Below are 17,301 nucleotides of genomic sequence, written 5' to 3'. Positions count from 1 at the left end.
GTCAAGGCAGTGTTAGGTGGGTCGGAAAACTGCTAGTTGGGGGGGATACAAGGACTAATAGATTAACAGTAGCCAGTGGCAGAGGTGGAAGTGATTCTTGCACTGCTTCTATTGAAATGAGCAGAAGTCTGAAAAACAAGATGCAGGATATTTCAGAGACTGCTGGTAGTCATTGCAGTACAAGTAAACACATGGGTTGTGTTAGGGTAGCTAAGAATAGAAACAGGTGCATGTATACCTGCGTGTACACCAATGCTAGGAGTTTGGTAAATAAATTTGATGAATTTGAGGTATTGCTCAAAACATCAAAGGCAGATATTGTTGGGATATCAGAGACGTGGTGTCACACAGATATAAGTAATGCGGAACTGGAATTTGGGGAATACAATGTGTATAGAAAGGATAGACAGGACAGGAGGGGAGGAGGGGTTATGCTATTAATTAAGAAACACATAAAGTCCAAGGAAGTGAAGCCAGTCGACATCGATGGACAGGGCAGCGTCGAGTCAGTTTGGTGTGACATAAGCATAGGGAAATCAAAATTGAGAGTAGGAGTGTGCTATAGGCCTAATGACTCTGATGAGTATAATAAGATATTGTACAGCGAAATAGAGTGGGCCAGTAAATCAGAGAGTCTTATAATGGGGGACTTTAATTTCCCAGATATTGACTGGAATTTGTGGATTGGTCACTCGCACACTAGCAAGGCTTTTGTGGATTTATTGGATGATTGTTTTCTACATCAGCATGTTCGTGAGGCAACAAGAGGGAGCAATACTCTTGATCTGATTATCAGTAGTGATTCTTCATGCAATAAGAACCTGCAGATAAATGAACCACTAGGTGGCAGTGATCACAGTGTGTTGAAGTGGGATTTACTCAAGGAGGTAACTACCATCAGAGGTAAAGGGAAGGGTTTTTGTTTTCGTAAAGGCGACTATGATGGTCTGAGACAGTATTTAAATTCTATACAGTGGGACCAACTGATGATGTTACCAACAGCAAACTCAAAATGGGAAGCATTCAAGGAACTAATCTTGGAGGCTACCAGGCTTTACATACCAACTAAGAAATATTGTTCAAGGTTTAGGCCTAAATGGTTGTCAGATGAACTAATGAGACATGTGGCAGAGAAGAAAAATGCATGGGATACATACAAATTAATGGGTGACATGGAAGCCTATGATAGATATAAGTTGGTCTGTAACCAAGTCACAAAGGAGATTAGGCAGGCAAAGGCAGACTATGAAAAATCCTTGGCAAAGGATGCAAAGAAAAACAGAAAAGAGTTCTTTACATACTTGAACTCGAAAAGGAAAGGGATGAATCAGATTGGTCCACTGGATATTGATGGTTCAACAGTTGAGGATCCTGCTCAGGTGGCTAACAATCTAAACGAGTATTTTGCATCTACATTCACGCATGAGGAGTTATTCAGGAAGGAGAATGATGTAGGTAAAGTAAACATTGGCAGTGAGCTGGATGATTTTGTAATAACTGAGAGGAAAGTGGAGGAGAGATTGTTGAGGATAAACATAAAAAAGGCACCTGGGGTGGATGGGATCTATCCAGTTATATTAAAGGAGGCAGCAAAGGAAGTATGCAAACCCCTAGCCATAATTATGAGAGCTTCTTTGGACTCAGGGGAGGTACCCATAGACTGGAGATGTGCAAATGTAACCCCAATTCACAAAATGGAGGATCAAAGGCTGACACAAGTAATTATAGACCTGTTATTTTAACTTCTGTTCCAGGTAAATTAATGGAGGCACTGGTTAAAGAAGCACTGCAGGATCATCTAGACAAGAATTCAGTTATAGCTCAGACGCAGCATGGTTTTGTTAAGGGCAGGTCTTGCCTGACCAATTTGATTGGATACTATGATGTAGTCACAAAAGAACTGGATGCAGGGAATAACTTTGATATTATATATTTGGATCTTAGAAAGGCTTTTGATACTGTTGCACATGGAAGACTGCTGCACAAATTGGAGCAGTGTGGCATTGGAGGCAAATTGCTGCTATGGATAAGGGGATGGTTGGGTGGCAGAAGACAGAGAGTGGTAATCAATGGACACTGCTCAACGTGGACTAATGTTATTAGTGGAGTTCCTCAAGGTTCAGTGTTGGGTCCGTTGTTGTTTTCGGTGTTTATGAATGATATTGATGATGGGATATCAAGTTTAATGTCCAAGTTTGCAGATGATACAAAGGTTGGCAGGGTCGTTAAGGACAATACTGACGCTATGCTGCTGCAACAGGATCTGGAAAGGTTGAACAGATGGGCTGAGAGGTGGCAAATGAGGTTTAACATCGACAAATGTAAAGTGCTGCATATGGGAAACAGTAACCCCAGAGCAACGTATCAACTCTGCGGTACTACACTGACAGTGGTGGAGAATGAAAAGGACCTGGGGGTAATTGTGCAGGCAGATATGAAGTTCTCTGAGCAGTGCAGACGAGCTGCAAGAGTAGCTCATGGTGTCTTGTCAATGATATACAGGAATTTTTCTAGCAGGGATAAGGAGGTGATTATTCCCTTGTATAAGGCAATGGTAAGGCCACATCTTGAGTACTGTATACAGGTCTGGAGGCCTCATTTCAAGAAGGATGTAGAGCTGCTGGAACGGGTACAGAGAAGGGCAACAAGATTAGTAAATGGAACAAAGGGTTGCTCTTACGAAGAAAGGCTTAAGTTTTGCAAATTACAGAGTCTGGAGACTAGGCACCGGCGAGGTGATCTGATAGAGGTGTATAAGGCTTTGAATGGTTTGAGCATGCTCAATGCCAATGGGATTCTTCATCTTTCTCAGAATAATCACCTCAGAGGGCATAAATTCAAATTGAGGAAGGACGGATGTCGGATAGATGTGCGGAAATTTGCCTTTGGCCAGCGGGTGGTTGGTTGGTGGAACCGACTTCCATCACTTGTTGTTGAAGTTGATAGCCTAAACAAATTTAAAGCTCAACTGGACAGGTATTTCGAACGAACGGAGGGGTGAAATGGGAGTGGGTTTTTTTTTTTTTTTTTTTTGGCTGATGCTGAATAAGCTTGCTTTCTTGCATCATATGCCTCTGCTAATGCTAATGCTAATACCATATTACTATTATATTATAGTATTACTAGGGTGCTTTGCCCTGTGCTTGACAAAACAAATAATAGCCTAAACAAATTTAAAGCTCAACTGGACAGGTATTTCGAACGAACGGAGGGGTGAAATGGGAGTGGGTTTTTTTTTTTTTTTTTTTTGGCTGATGCTGAATAAGCTTGCTTTCTTGCATCATATGCCTCTGCTAATGCTAATGCTAATACCATATTACTATTATATTATAGTATTACTAGGGTGCTTTGCCCTGTGCTTGATTTGCTCGCCAACCCCCACACACACTTTTCTACGTAAAATGTAGAGGTATGATGGAGTAAGTCAAATCTTTTCTATGTAAAAGACATCTGTCAAAATGCACTGATCGATATCTAATCAGCAAATGACCTATGTAATTATTTACCTGTTCTTTTGCAGTGACTTAATTTCCCAGCACACTTGTACCACATGACCCACATCCTTCTTCTCCCATTGGCTACCCCATCAAGTGGCATTCTCAAGGCAGGAATAAATATTACTATGTAATTATTTACCTGTGTTTATATAGTCACTTAGGAAAAGGCCTTTTGCTTTGGGTTCCATAATGCATGAGGAATACTGTTGCATTTGAAGGAGCAGGACTAAAATATTTACAATCTATACAAATATTTAAACTATTTACAAATATACAAACTATATCGAGTCCCTTCATCAGCTGATATTACAATGGAACATCAAATGATGATGGATGTGGTCATGTATTACAGTGAATCACATGCACGTGGAGCGTGAACATTATGGAGCCAGTTGTCTTTCAATGGAAGACAACAATGTAATTATTTACCTGTGCTTTTTTAGTGACATAACTGCCCCACCCTCTTCTCCCACTGGCTTGAATACATATGACTAGGACGAAAACTTTTTTAATGTATAGAGAGCTATTATAAGTGTTATATTATATTAGTACTGGTTAGTATTAGTAGTACCATGCACAGTATGACTATTGGTAGTGGTACTGTGCATGGGTTGAAAGAGTGGGGATGGGAGAAAGGAGAAGCCAGAAACTTTACCCTGGAGACTAAACATGGATTTCACCACTTCACGCCTCCAATACTGCACCGGTTGATGAGAGTCATCTACCACCTAGTGTTAGTATTATTACTATTAAGTATTAGTATTATATTACAGTATTGTATTGTTATTTTACATTTGTATTAGTAGTGGTACCAGTTAGTATTAGTAGTACCGTGCATGGGTTGAAGGAGCTGTGGAGGGAGGGATGCCGGAAACTTTACTTTGGAGACTAAACATGGGTTTCACCACTTCAAACCTCCAATATGCAAAGTAGTGGTATTACACCAGTTGGTGAGAGTCATCTATTACCTAGTATTAGTAAGCATTAGTATTATATTACTATTATATTATAGTATTATACTATTAGTGTTATATTATTATTAGTAGTAGTGGTAATGGTTAGTATTAGTACAGTTTGCATTGCTGCCGCATAATAACATCCTTGCACTTTGACAATATTATATGTAAAATGTACATGTTGCAACTTATTATCATACTGTTAATTGCTATAATAAATTAACAAACATATATTATTAATTTTCACTGCATATATTTAGTTCATAAGAATAACTTTACACGAAAAATGGGGCAAAACAGTGTCCCTGAAACTTTTTTGGGAAAGCTGTTAACAAGGACAATCCCAAAAAAACTAGACATCTAGTTGCCCTACATATTATCTATATCAATAATCTCCAATCTATGAGGTAGGGCTTCACTGGTGAGGTTAAAAATGAGAAGTGATGGTTTCATAGTTCAAATTCATTACTTATTTGCTAATACACATTAGGGAGTGCAAAAGCATCATTTTAATAAGCATTAAATTCACAAGGAATGCAAGCAGAGTTTGCAAAAGCAGCATCATCATCATAATAGCATTTCATATTGTAAGACACTTCACAATGAGTTGCCTAGTCATGCAATTTTAAAGAATTAATTAAGCTTCCCCAGTAGAGAACACCATTATTATTTATTCTCAGTTTTGAGTGCGACCATCCAGATGGCACCATTTTGGGAATTACTGTTCACTCATTAGTGGGCAGATAAGCACCCAAAGTTTAACAGTAAAAGTGAAATATTTTCACAATATGAGAGATGCCAAAAGGTGCAAAATTAACTAAAGCAGTTTATGGCCTTAAAGGATTTAAGGCCATAAATCCTTAAAATATTACTAACACATATTGGGTAAAGTATCATTTTAATATGCGGTAAATTCACACAGAACACAAAGTATGCAAAAATGGCATCATTACATTCTCTTACACTCTGGGTGCTGACTCCCCCACCCACCGATGAGGGAACAACAGATTGCAAAATGGTGCCACCTGGGTGGTGGCACTCTAAACTGAGAATTAAATAACAGTCTTCTCCACTAGGGAAGTGTTATTTATTTGAATGTACACAACTAGGTAACTTGTGAAGAATTTTAATATGAGATATTATAATAATAATGTCATTTTTGCAAACTTTGTTTGCATGTTGACATATCTTCTGCAAAGTTGTCAATCAAAATATTTCAATTGTCCAAATACATGTTAGTAAATTCTTGAACAATGAGGCCTTAGAGGCCATAAATCGCTTTAATTACTTTTTTTGTTTGCATATTATAATTCCTTTTCAAAATATGATTCCTTTTAAAATTAATAAATAATATACCTTTATTTGCAAATATAATTAGTTACACACAAAAAATAGAGAATTTATAAAGAATATTTGCATTCTGTGACAGCCTTGTCACAGAGTGCAAAAAGTGAAGGGGGGTTATAGCAACAAAAAACTTAGCTAAATATTATTACATACATTGCAAGTTTTGAATTTTAACTATAAAATGTTTATCTTTTTCATATAAAAGTAAGCTGTGTCATTAACATATCTATTCAACATTGATAGAAAAATTATGAAATAAAGACAAACAAGAATTTAGAAAAAAGCAATTTAGCAATATTGCTGTTTCAGCACAGAGAGAGGGGCCTGAATGCAATAATTTTGGAACTTTCCAGATAACAACTAAATAGATATCCATGAAATCACATTCACAACAGGTTTCATAAATAGCTAATTTTTAAAAATTAGACTCTAGAAATTAAAGGTGGAAGATGCAGATTATTGATGCAGAATTATTACAAGAAAAAAAATTGAAAACTGTTTTTTTTTTGTTTATCCATCTGACTCCCATTATAAATTAAGAATTTCTTGAATGATGGGTAGGCAACTGGCCAAAATTAGAAGTATAAAGAATAGGCGATAACAAAAATAAAGTATTGAACTAAAATATAAGGGTTATTGTGTCATATAATACAGATAAATAGTATGCAGCATTTTTATCAATTTCATAAGTTGTTTATTGGCAGTACTTTAGAAGTACTGGCACATTAGACAATTCCAATTTATTATGATAATGTTAACTGCCATGCTAAATCAACAAAATTATACAGTATATTATATATAATTATTATATAAAAATTACCCTCAAATTGGCATCATCTCATATATGATTTTTGCAACTGCTAATGGGCTGGGAAAACTTAAGTAATTCATCTAAAACCACTCAGATTTTTATAAAAACACTTTATTACAGAAACTATGCCATTACTTAGTTTTATTCTTGTTAAAAAATGTATAGTTTCTTAACTGGCAGGCATAAAAATTATATATGCACCTTTGGGGGTTATGTGACCTATTCAATTGGTTAAAAGTAAGAGAACCAATTTTAATTTTTTTTCCTGGAAAAGTCAAGCATCTAAATAACCCATAAATTAAGAACAACTTATAGAAGTGACAAATCTGTCGCCTTATCGCTCCTCTAGCATTATCTAGGTCTCAGTAATTAATGATACAGAATTCCACAGAAGTTACCTGAAATTTTTATCAATGGCTTTCTGGCAAGGCTACAGTTAACCTGCCCAATTATCACTGAAGTATAAAAACTATGGTTCAATATTTAAAGTTGTTCATAAAATAGAATTTTGTAGATTAAACCACTTTTTTAAAACCTGTTTTTGATTATGTGGGGATCATTTGGATATCCAAAAACTGCACCATGTAACTATGGCAGGGAGAGAAAGAGAAAAAAAAAAAAAACAGGCTGCCAAGTATGTGACCATGAGGCACTTGTTTTTTTTTTTCTCTACTTTAATCATATTTGAAAATAAATGAATACTATTATTATCTTGACGATATTTTTGTTTTTCATTTCCTACTCAAAAACATTATTATATAATGAGTAACTCAGTGCATGCGTGCCAAAAAATTATATTTTCACTATAATCTTTTGGCACTGTTTCACTATTAAAAATTCAAGAAATCTCTGCTGAAAAATCTTGTACACAATTTCTGCAGCTACTAGTGGGCTGAAATATCTCATGTAACTCACATCATGGAGATTTTCATTAATCAAACAATCACTGAAATAAAATATGTTTCACCATTTATTGTAAATCAAATTAAATTTCTGAAAATTTAACTTCCATGTCCATTTAAAAAATCTGTAAACAAATCCAACTGAAGTTTTCTACCCTTTTCCATTTATATCCACAATATCATCAATTCATATCATCTGGCTTACGTTACCCATCTATGAACAAATTCAATGAAAAAGTTTGGTGAAACTCAAGCAGTTGTTCTTGACATTTCAAAGGCTTTTGATCATGTCTGGCATAAAGGCCTTCTCAAATAAACTTCCATCTTATGGTTTGCCAACTGTTTTTTGTAATTGGGTATCAAGTTTTCTCTCTGACCACTCACTGCAGGTGATGGTAGATGTCTCTCTGTCTTCTAACTTCTCCACTAATGCTGGTATTCCCTAAGGTTCAGTTCTTTCGCCCACTCTTTTCCTCTTGTATATTAATGACTTTCTTCCATTGACCAGAAATCCAATCCGGAGGATTGGATTTGTGTAGAAACCTTGCCCCACACAAACAGCTTCAACTTCCTGAATATCCATTACTAATTTCCTAAATGCGGTTCTCTAGGTAATTCTCCAGTGGGGCAAAGATAATATTTGTTTGTTTGTTATTTGGTTTTTAGGAGCATTAGCAACTAAGGCCATATTGCTCCGTGATATGCAGTGGTCATTCCCTGACCTTTCCGCATCCTCCGTATTTGGTGGTGACGGGATCGAATCCCGGTCTAAGGCAAAGATAACTTGGTTTGATTTCAATCTTTCCAAAACTCAGTCCTGTTTTATATCTCGCAAAAAGGATTCTTCTGCTCCTGTGCTTATCTTCGATGACACTATGATTTCTAGGCAAGATCATATGTCTCTATTGGGGATTACCCGACTTCTAATTGCCCTTGGCTTAAGCACATTACAAATATTGCTTTCTCTGCATCTAAAAAAATTGGATTTTCTCTTTCACTCTTGGTGTTACTTTTCTTCCAAACAGCTGTTCACTCTATACAAATCGCAAATACCCCCTACCATGAAATATTGTTCCCACTTCTGGGGCAGTGCCCACAAAATCTCTCGGGTCTCTAGATTACATTCAAAAGAGGGCAGTTAGGTTAATCAATGACATCTATAACAGAGTTTCTCTACTTGCTGTCTCAGACGTTCTTTTCTGCTGCATGCCTTTTCTATAGATACTTCCATGGGCACTGTTCTTCTGAATGGGCTTCTATAATTCCCGCTCTGTCTTCCAGAGCAGTCCAAACAGGTGCTGCAACCAGTCAACATCCTTTTACTGTCAACTTCAAATTCACAGAACCAACTTTTCTTCTTCCTCCTCATTTATTCATTCAAATTCATTCTCTGGAACAACCTTCCTTCATATGTACTTCCTGAAAATTACAATCTACGGAAGTTCAAGTCTAATGTCAACAAATATCTTCTTTCATCTTCTCAACCTTCAGCCCATGCAAGGTACTAAACACTATAGGTTCTAATACCTACCGTGTTTGGGATTTTCGCTAACAAAAAAAAAAAATAAAAAAAAAAAAAAATAAATGTATCAAATCTGCAACAACATTTTAAAAAAAAAAAAACTTTTTAAATTCATATATAAACTTTTTTTTTTTTTTTTGGAATAAGAAATTCCCAATAAATAATGCTTACACTGGTATTAAAAGAATATTGTCATAATACCTTGTTGAATAACTGATCTATCCATAGAATAACTATCCAATAACAAATAATAATGGGTATAATCAAAACTATCCAAAAAATATAATAATAAATATTAGGGGGGCTTTGCCCTCTGCTTGCTTTGTTTGCCCGCCCACACGCACGCTTTTCTATGTAAAATGTAGAGGTATCGGAATAAGTCAAACCTTTTCTATGTAAAAGACACACCTGTCGAAAAGCACTGGTCGATATCTAATCAGAAAATGACCTATGTAATTATTTACCTGTGCATTTGTAGTGTGCGGCATTCTCAAGGTCAAATAAATATCACGGTAAAACTCAAGAATGGTGTACACCGTTCAATGTGGTGGCAAGCAAAATAGTGATTGATAAGTTGTGACTCCCATATTTCAACAAATGGACAGGAACAAAGCAGTGATTGGTAGATGCCACTGATATGCCTAGGGTGTTTCCCCCACATTTGCTGCTGTTTTTAAATCGGGAACTCATTTGCCCATTTTAAAACAGTGGGCTGGAGGGATAAACACCCATACTTAAGCTAAGTCTTATTTTGCCTTATGTTGTTAGACAACATAAGACAAAAGTTTCGGATTAATTGTGTGTTACTCTTATTCATGTGAACATGACGCTTAGAAAAGTTCTAGTTCGACTTAAGGAATGAAGAGAATACTCGCCCCTTATTAATTAAGCTTTTTAGACCCCTAAATTTTAATTTTAATGTCAATCTACAGGAACAAAGAGAATTGCTCCATATTTATTAAACATTTTAGACCTTCAAAATTTAATTTTAATGTCAATCTACATAATGGTTTCCTTGCTGGCAGCGGTATGGTGTTCGAAGACAGATGTTGGGTTGAGCGCTCAATATTGAGAATGAGGGGTCTGAACACTACCGCTCTGACAGTGAGGAAGGTGTCTCCCATTTGTTGTAAAATTTATATCACCTTCACAATGAATTATTAGTGCATTGGACCAGGAGAGTTGGTTGGAAAAGAAGTATCCTATATCAAAAATAAAGATAATCCCTGTTGTTTTCATAATACAAAGAATAGTGTATTTTCACTGAACTTTCTAGAACAAATTATTAGAATAGATGGATAAATAAAGAGGGTAGGTTTTTTTTTTGCTGCTGCTGTATAAGCTTGCTTCCTTGCATTATTTTTCCACTACTAATAGGAAATATGATATCTGTCCAGAACCCTGAAAATACTTTTGGAAGTACACGAATAATAAAACATATACTGTACTGATGAAAAGATCAGAACTGGTCACATTCCCACCATAGGTGTAATTATAAGAATCAACAGCCCTTCAGAGGTATTGCAGATCAGTTCTGATCTTTGGCTGTACTACCCTTATCATATCTATTTTTTGTTAATTATGCATAGTGGAATAATTAACTAGTCCATGTCCATCAGTCTCCTATAAACAGAAATTGCTACACCTAGGTTAGCTCTCCATACAAGAACATTGGGTGGCATGGAATAGTTATCAATCTCCAATATAAAATTTTATTAATGAACATTTAATAAAATTAATACATTTTAATAAAAAATTCATCTTTATTGCTATATTCAATAATGAAGAGCCCATTATCAACATGGGCTTCCATGTGCATAGAGCAGTGTTTTTGAAATCTTTTCTGGTCCACAGAACATCTGCTTGCCACTGCAAAAATGCTGTCGCACTGAATATCAATAACTTGCATTTTGGATCAGCCTGCAGACCACACTTTGACAACTACTGCTAGAAAGAGGCCAAGAGTATTAGATTAAAATTCCAGCCTTCAGAGTTGTATCATATTGGTGATGATTATACTGAGCCTATGATGGCCCTATGATTCTGTTTGTGCATATGCAAGTTGTATATATTGTAGTAATGGGTTTTTCGATTTTTCTTATTGGCTAGTTGGTCAGCCTTTAAACTTCTTTATATAATCATCTGAAGCTAGTTGGCCTCCCTGGGATCTCCACTGCTGTTTATATGATGTGTCCTGTTTATGTTGAGTGCAGTATGATATTGATTCTCCTGTTAATCTTAGGTAGTTATTTCCACCACATGAAATTATAAAATTTCTGCTACCCTTCATGATGGTGCTTACTGTTTCACAAAGAAAAAAGATGTGCGGGCAGAGTGTTCCAACCAGCCCAAGTATATCTGGAAAGTAAAAAATAGTGTTTCATGGAGATAACTGACATCACAGCAGGCCAACCATTAATTTCTACATGCAGTAAATTGATCTCTTGCATGCCACTTCTATTTATGGGAAGTCCACAGAAACCTCTCAAACCGTCCCATGAGCAGCAAGTCGGGAATAGTGAAGGGTCTTATCCTGAGGACCTTCCCAATCACTTGCAGCCACAGGACTCTATTCAGCAATAATTTCCCAGAGCAATTGATACTTAGGATAACAATGAACTATTTATAACTTTGGAAATCTACCTTTCCCCCCCACCCCCTCCAAAAAAGGTGCTGCTACCTAAAACACATATCACTCTATTATATGACCTAGAATATGAAGAAAAAGCAGATAAACTGATCAGAAAAAGAAACGAAAATATTTTTAATAGAAACAGTCAGTTGGAAAGTATCATCAAAGCCTGCCCTCCCAACCCAGGGCCACCACAAGTGGGTAGGCGAGGTAGGCATTGCTTACGGGTGGCAGTTCAGGAGGGTGCCAAAAATATTTTTGACATTGCTTTCTGATTGATTATTGTTTATTAATATTCAGCATTTAGAGGAGAAAATTTTATTTTGCCTATTGGAGGCACATAGGGTTGCAGCACTACTGCCCTGACCCCATCCATAGAAATTCAGTGTACACTGCCAGTTGAGGCAAAAATGTTTACAGAGGGCATTAATCTTATATATCATGAAAATGAAGACCAGAGGAATATACTAGGTATACTAGATGAGGAAACAATGAAGAAAATAATATAATGTACACTGTTATCATGTTTCAGGACTGAGAAAAATTTCCCAGGAAGAAAACTTCAAGACTTTTTACTTAAAGTTCAAATTACATGCTATGTGAATTATCTTTTCTACTGTATAAATTGTAATATACAAAAATAATATGTTAGTATAAAGTGCAAAATTATCAATTATTTCAATAAATAAGATTAGACAAAATGATTGAATACAAATAGAGATAATAAAAATGTAAATAATGGACATATTAATAATTAATAAATAAAAAAATCAATATAAAATAAATGAATAGTAATAACTAAATGAAAAAAGTATACACCACATATACACTAATATAGACATTGAAATGCATAACATACTATGTACTTCTATTAGACTCATCTGAATGTACAACTAGCTTATTCTAACATTTATTATCATGTAAGAGACTAATTTTGTGCAATGTTTGACATGGATTAAAAGAAAATCATGTTTGTCAAACACTGCAAAAAAATTTATGCAAGGGATCTATAACCAGTAAAATGGCAAAATATCTAGAGAGAATTCACGTGGTTTATATCAATGTCAACAAAAGATCCTTAAAAAATCAAAAACAAACAAAAAAAAAAAATTTCAAGAATTCCAAAAAACAAGCAAGAATGACCAATGCTCAATATTAGATTTTGTTAAAAAAAAAAAAGAAAAGAAAACCCAATGAAATTGTGACCCGATCAGCTGATGAAGATGGTATTGCAATAAGGGCAATTACTACCAGTGCTTTCAACCATGAATCAATTTCACAAAAAGGATACTTTTTACTAAAGAACCAACCAGATATAATGAAACTCATGTTGGATTTTTAAGCTGATCAAAAAGGAGGGAAAATCATCAAAATTAAAAATCTTAAAGAATCCAATTCTCGATTTAGTCATATGCTTCACAAATGGACTAGTCTGGGAATTAGAAAATACTTTATTATTGTTCACGCTGAAAATGCAGAAATATTTAATTTAGGACTTATCTTCACTCCAGTATAATGTGAAGCTACTGAAATACAAAAACCTGTAAAAATTTGATTGCAAGAGTTTGGGATGATCTTCAAAACAGACATTGCTGCATCAACAACAGATGGAGCAAAAATAATGGAAAAGTTTGGATGTAAGTCCTGTAGAAAATATGCTATAGGCAATCACAAGAAAAAGTACACAGATGAACCTAAACAAGAATTAAATGAAGACAAATCAAGAAGACAAATCAAGTGAAGAATCATATTATCATGATTATCAATGAGCCTGAGAACAATCAAAGTGTAACAGATGCAGATGTCAAAGAAAACCTGATATCATACCAAAATCAAATATAAAAGATGCCATTACTGAGACTCACAAAATTTGGATTTATACTTTAGACATAAAAACAAGATAGAATTTGCTCACTGCTATGATCAAGAGATTTTTGAAACTTAAAAATTGTGCAAGACTTTGAATTGGTATAGTTAAAATGGAATGAATATGGAATTGTAGGTGGTAGATGACTTTCATCAACCGGTGAAATACCACCACTTTGATTATTGGAAGCTTGAAGTGGTGAAACCCATGTTTAGTCTCTAGAGCAAAGCTTCCGGCATCCCCCTCCCCCCATACTTCTCCTTCGACCCATGCACGGTACTAAGTACTATAGGTTTGATACCTTTCGTGTTTGGGGTTTTCATAAAAAAAAAAAAAAAAAAAAAAGAATAAAATGCTGCTACCTTTGAAAATGTTTTAGCAATTTTCACTATCTTGAAACTTTCAATTGAAGCATTAAATTGTAGAGATGCAACTATGTTGAATGCTGTGGTGATTATTAATTTTCTATTAAAAAAATTAATTATTGAAATAGCAAAAGAAACTATAAAGCTCTTTTAACAAGGATTCTACAGTACAGGAACATTTCCTCATTTGCAAAACCCAGAATCAATCAAAGATGATTTTTTTTCCCAGTTCATTCAAAATACGTTTTCTTTTGCTGAAGAACCGATGCAATGACTTTTTCCCCTCAGCCACAAAATCTTTTGGTAAAAAGTTCAAGAAAGAAGAGAATGATAAAACTGCAATGACAATTGAGGACAAACTTAACAAAATATTAGGATAAATGATCAATACAAGACTCCACAAAAGAAGTCCATATCTTAAGACATGGCCAGAACATGAACAATGGATTGGAATTTATTGTATCTAAAGTGTTACTTATAATCAAACCAACATTTACTGAGAGTGAACGGGTAGACATTGGTTTGAATCTGTCTTTAATATAAATCTGTCAACACCTTCATGTTTTTGAAGAGCTTCTTCTCAACAAAAATAAATAAATAAATTATTATTTTATATATACAATATATTATATTACTGTATTATATTACTATTACCAAGTTTTTTTTTCTGATTAATTTTTAACTAAGTATAGTATAACTTTTCTTTAAAACAAAAAAAAATTATACTGTTATTTAAATATATATTTGTTTTATTTCTTTTGTATCATTAAATCATTATTTTTTGGTAATTTTGTTCCTAATTATCATTTTGAATGAAAAATCAATGAACATGATATATATTTAATTTTGTATTTATTTGTGATTGTGATTACTTTGCAATATTATATAAATAAAATAAATGTTATATTACATTCTTAGAGATCTTTGATTGAAATTACAACAAAATAATGTCACTTTCTCTTCTGCCTCCCATAGGGAAATATCAGCCTAAATTATCTGTGATTCTAAAGCAATTTACTTAACTGAAATTTTATAAATAAAACCATTAAAAAAATTTCTGAATTCCCAAGGAAGTATGTCTCAAGTCCCAGGAAATGTAAGACTGTCAAATATCAGAATCAGATCCCTAGTATCAGCCATCAGAGAAGGCTATGCATTTAATGTGCCAAAGTTATGGCAAGAGAATATCACCCAAAGAGGAGGAAGTTCATTACAGCATTTCTAAGTCAGAAAAATATATTCAGTATCAATGGAATAGAGGTTAACATGTCCCCCTTACTAGCAGTTTCTCACCTTCCAACTCAGGCCAACAGGAACCCCATCTATCTCTTCACTTTACAAAAAGTAACAAAATTAAAACTCCATGTGATGGAAGCCAACAGTAAAGATAATATGACACTGCACTATGTAAGGACAAATCACATCATCAACAGATATCCATGGGAAGTTTTCAACAAAGTAGTGTTGAAAAAAAACACTGGTCACCCAATAAGAACAAACAAAAAAAAAAAAACAGCCACTCCCCCTTTGTGTATACTTTCAAGCACCTTTAAATTGCTTGTGAATCTCTCTCTCTCTCTCTCTCTCTCTCGGGTGTGTGTGGGGGGGGGGGGCAAAGAGTAGTTTAAGTCTGCCTATATACAAATAAAAGATTTTTGCCAATTTGAAAAGATTATTACAATGAATCATAAAAGACTGTTTTTCAAATTATTTTTTCTTCTAATAAGTCAGAAAATAAAAGGAAAAAGCATTCCCAATACCAGGCCTTCCCTATAATTACTCTCCTTGGCCATATTACTTGTGGTTCATATTCTTGGGGGTATTCTGCTCAACTGAGAAGAAATCACGAATCTTAAAAAATGATAATGAAATAAAATAAAATCCAAGCTTTCAGAAAATTTTACTAATTGTAATAACAATTTAATTTTTAATTAAATTATTAACCAATTAATAATTTAATTAAAATTAAATTCATACATTTTAAAAATATAAAGGATCTAGCCTTGTTATCAATGATGGGTCTTCTTTTGAGAATTATTGCATATCATGACTGCAGATCACAAAAAACTTTTTGCATACATAAAAATGTTCCTGTAAAAATCATAAGATGAACAACACTCCAAAATTTAAATCTTCTCTAACTTCACCAAATTACAGGAACAGATCAAGACCTTATAATAATAATACTCATGCTAATGCAATTCACTGCATTAATTGAACAGCACAAATATATAAAGAAATATAAAAGAAAGACTAGTTAATAATAGTGTGAATAATATGTAATAATAAAGTTCCATGTGATGCTGATTCAAACTTGATTGCATTTTATTACCACTACTATAAATCTTCCAAGTCAAATCAAACTAGTTAGTAAATTTAAATAAGCAAGCACATTTACTTGCATTTGCTTGTTTATTAAAATTGTACTAAACTAGTTTGTTTTGAACTGGCACAAGATAATAACCATAAAGAGGCTGTTGCTTCTGTAAAAATCAAAAGAAACTTTTTTAATAGCTTATATTGTGCATTGTAGTTTACCCTATTAATAAAGGTGTATGTGGGAGGAACAACGTGATAACAGTGTATATTAGTATTTATCTGGTTAGGAGTGATGACATTTTGAATAGCTTAATCTGAATTGCCGTTATATGAGAAAATAATGTGCATCTGATATTTTAAATAAACAGGAGTATGGATAACTTTATTGAAATAATTATTCATCCCATTTAATTGGCGAAGAGGGTCCTCTCGATTGCTTACCAGTTGGCGCGCTGTCTATGATACGAAGATCATAAACACCAGAACATCTATAATTAGCAGCTGTTCCATTGTCCCAAACAACTACAACTTCCTCAGGTGATTCAAAATTCCGTACTGTGCCGACATGACCCTCACCACCGTCTTGTTTCCCCCATTTCCAGTCGGGGCCTCGCATCACTCGGGCACCGACACCTTCCATGACATTCATTCTCGACCCTCTACAACCATCAGCAGCACTCTGGTCCATATCAAAATATTAAACGAAGGACTCCATGAATTTTCTTAAAATGTTGACATTTAAAAGATCAACACAATCAAAAAATAACATTTACTAACAACTATTCTATAAAAACAGCACCAAGATTTTCGAAGTGCTAAGAGTCTCGCGTCATAGCTCGAGATTTTCATTTAACTTCTAACTCCCTCTACTGACCACTTTCAGAAAATATTATAAAGCCGTGTAAACAATCAAATGTGGGTCAAGTTTGTTAGTTGTATAAGTGAAAATTTTATAAAACTGTTCTAATATTTCGTCCGAATTTAATTTTTTTTAAAAAAAGCATAAATATAAATGAAAAGTTGTATTTTATATGGAAGTAGCTTAACTTTTTTTTTTTTTTTCAAGACGATGTGTATTGGGAT

General features: G+C 34.4%; 1 protein-coding gene across 2 annotated transcripts in view; it reads right to left on the bottom strand.

Moving 5' to 3' along the window:
• Positions 1-16,985, bottom strand: part of mib1 (E3 ubiquitin-protein ligase mind bomb 1) — a 501,099-nt gene extending 484,114 nt beyond the window's left edge. For both annotated transcript variants that reach the window (XM_090372633.1, XM_090372634.1), the window contains exon 1: positions 16,660-16,985. In XM_090372633.1, the coding sequence (XP_090228759.1) occupies positions 16,660-16,906 (247 nt within the window). In that variant the 5' untranslated portion in view covers positions 16,907-16,985. The remainder of the gene's footprint in view (positions 1-16,659) is intronic.
• Positions 16,986-17,301: the final 316 nt, after the last annotated feature.

This window comes from Mastigoproctus giganteus, chromosome 4 (assembly GCF_048544385.1).
Source record: "Mastigoproctus giganteus isolate SK-2022 chromosome 4, ASM4854438v1, whole genome shotgun sequence".
Classification (NCBI taxonomy): Eukaryota; Metazoa; Arthropoda; class Arachnida; order Uropygi; family Thelyphonidae; genus Mastigoproctus; species Mastigoproctus giganteus.
Note: the sequence above shows the minus strand (reverse complement) of the source record. Positions and strands in the feature narration are given on the sequence as shown.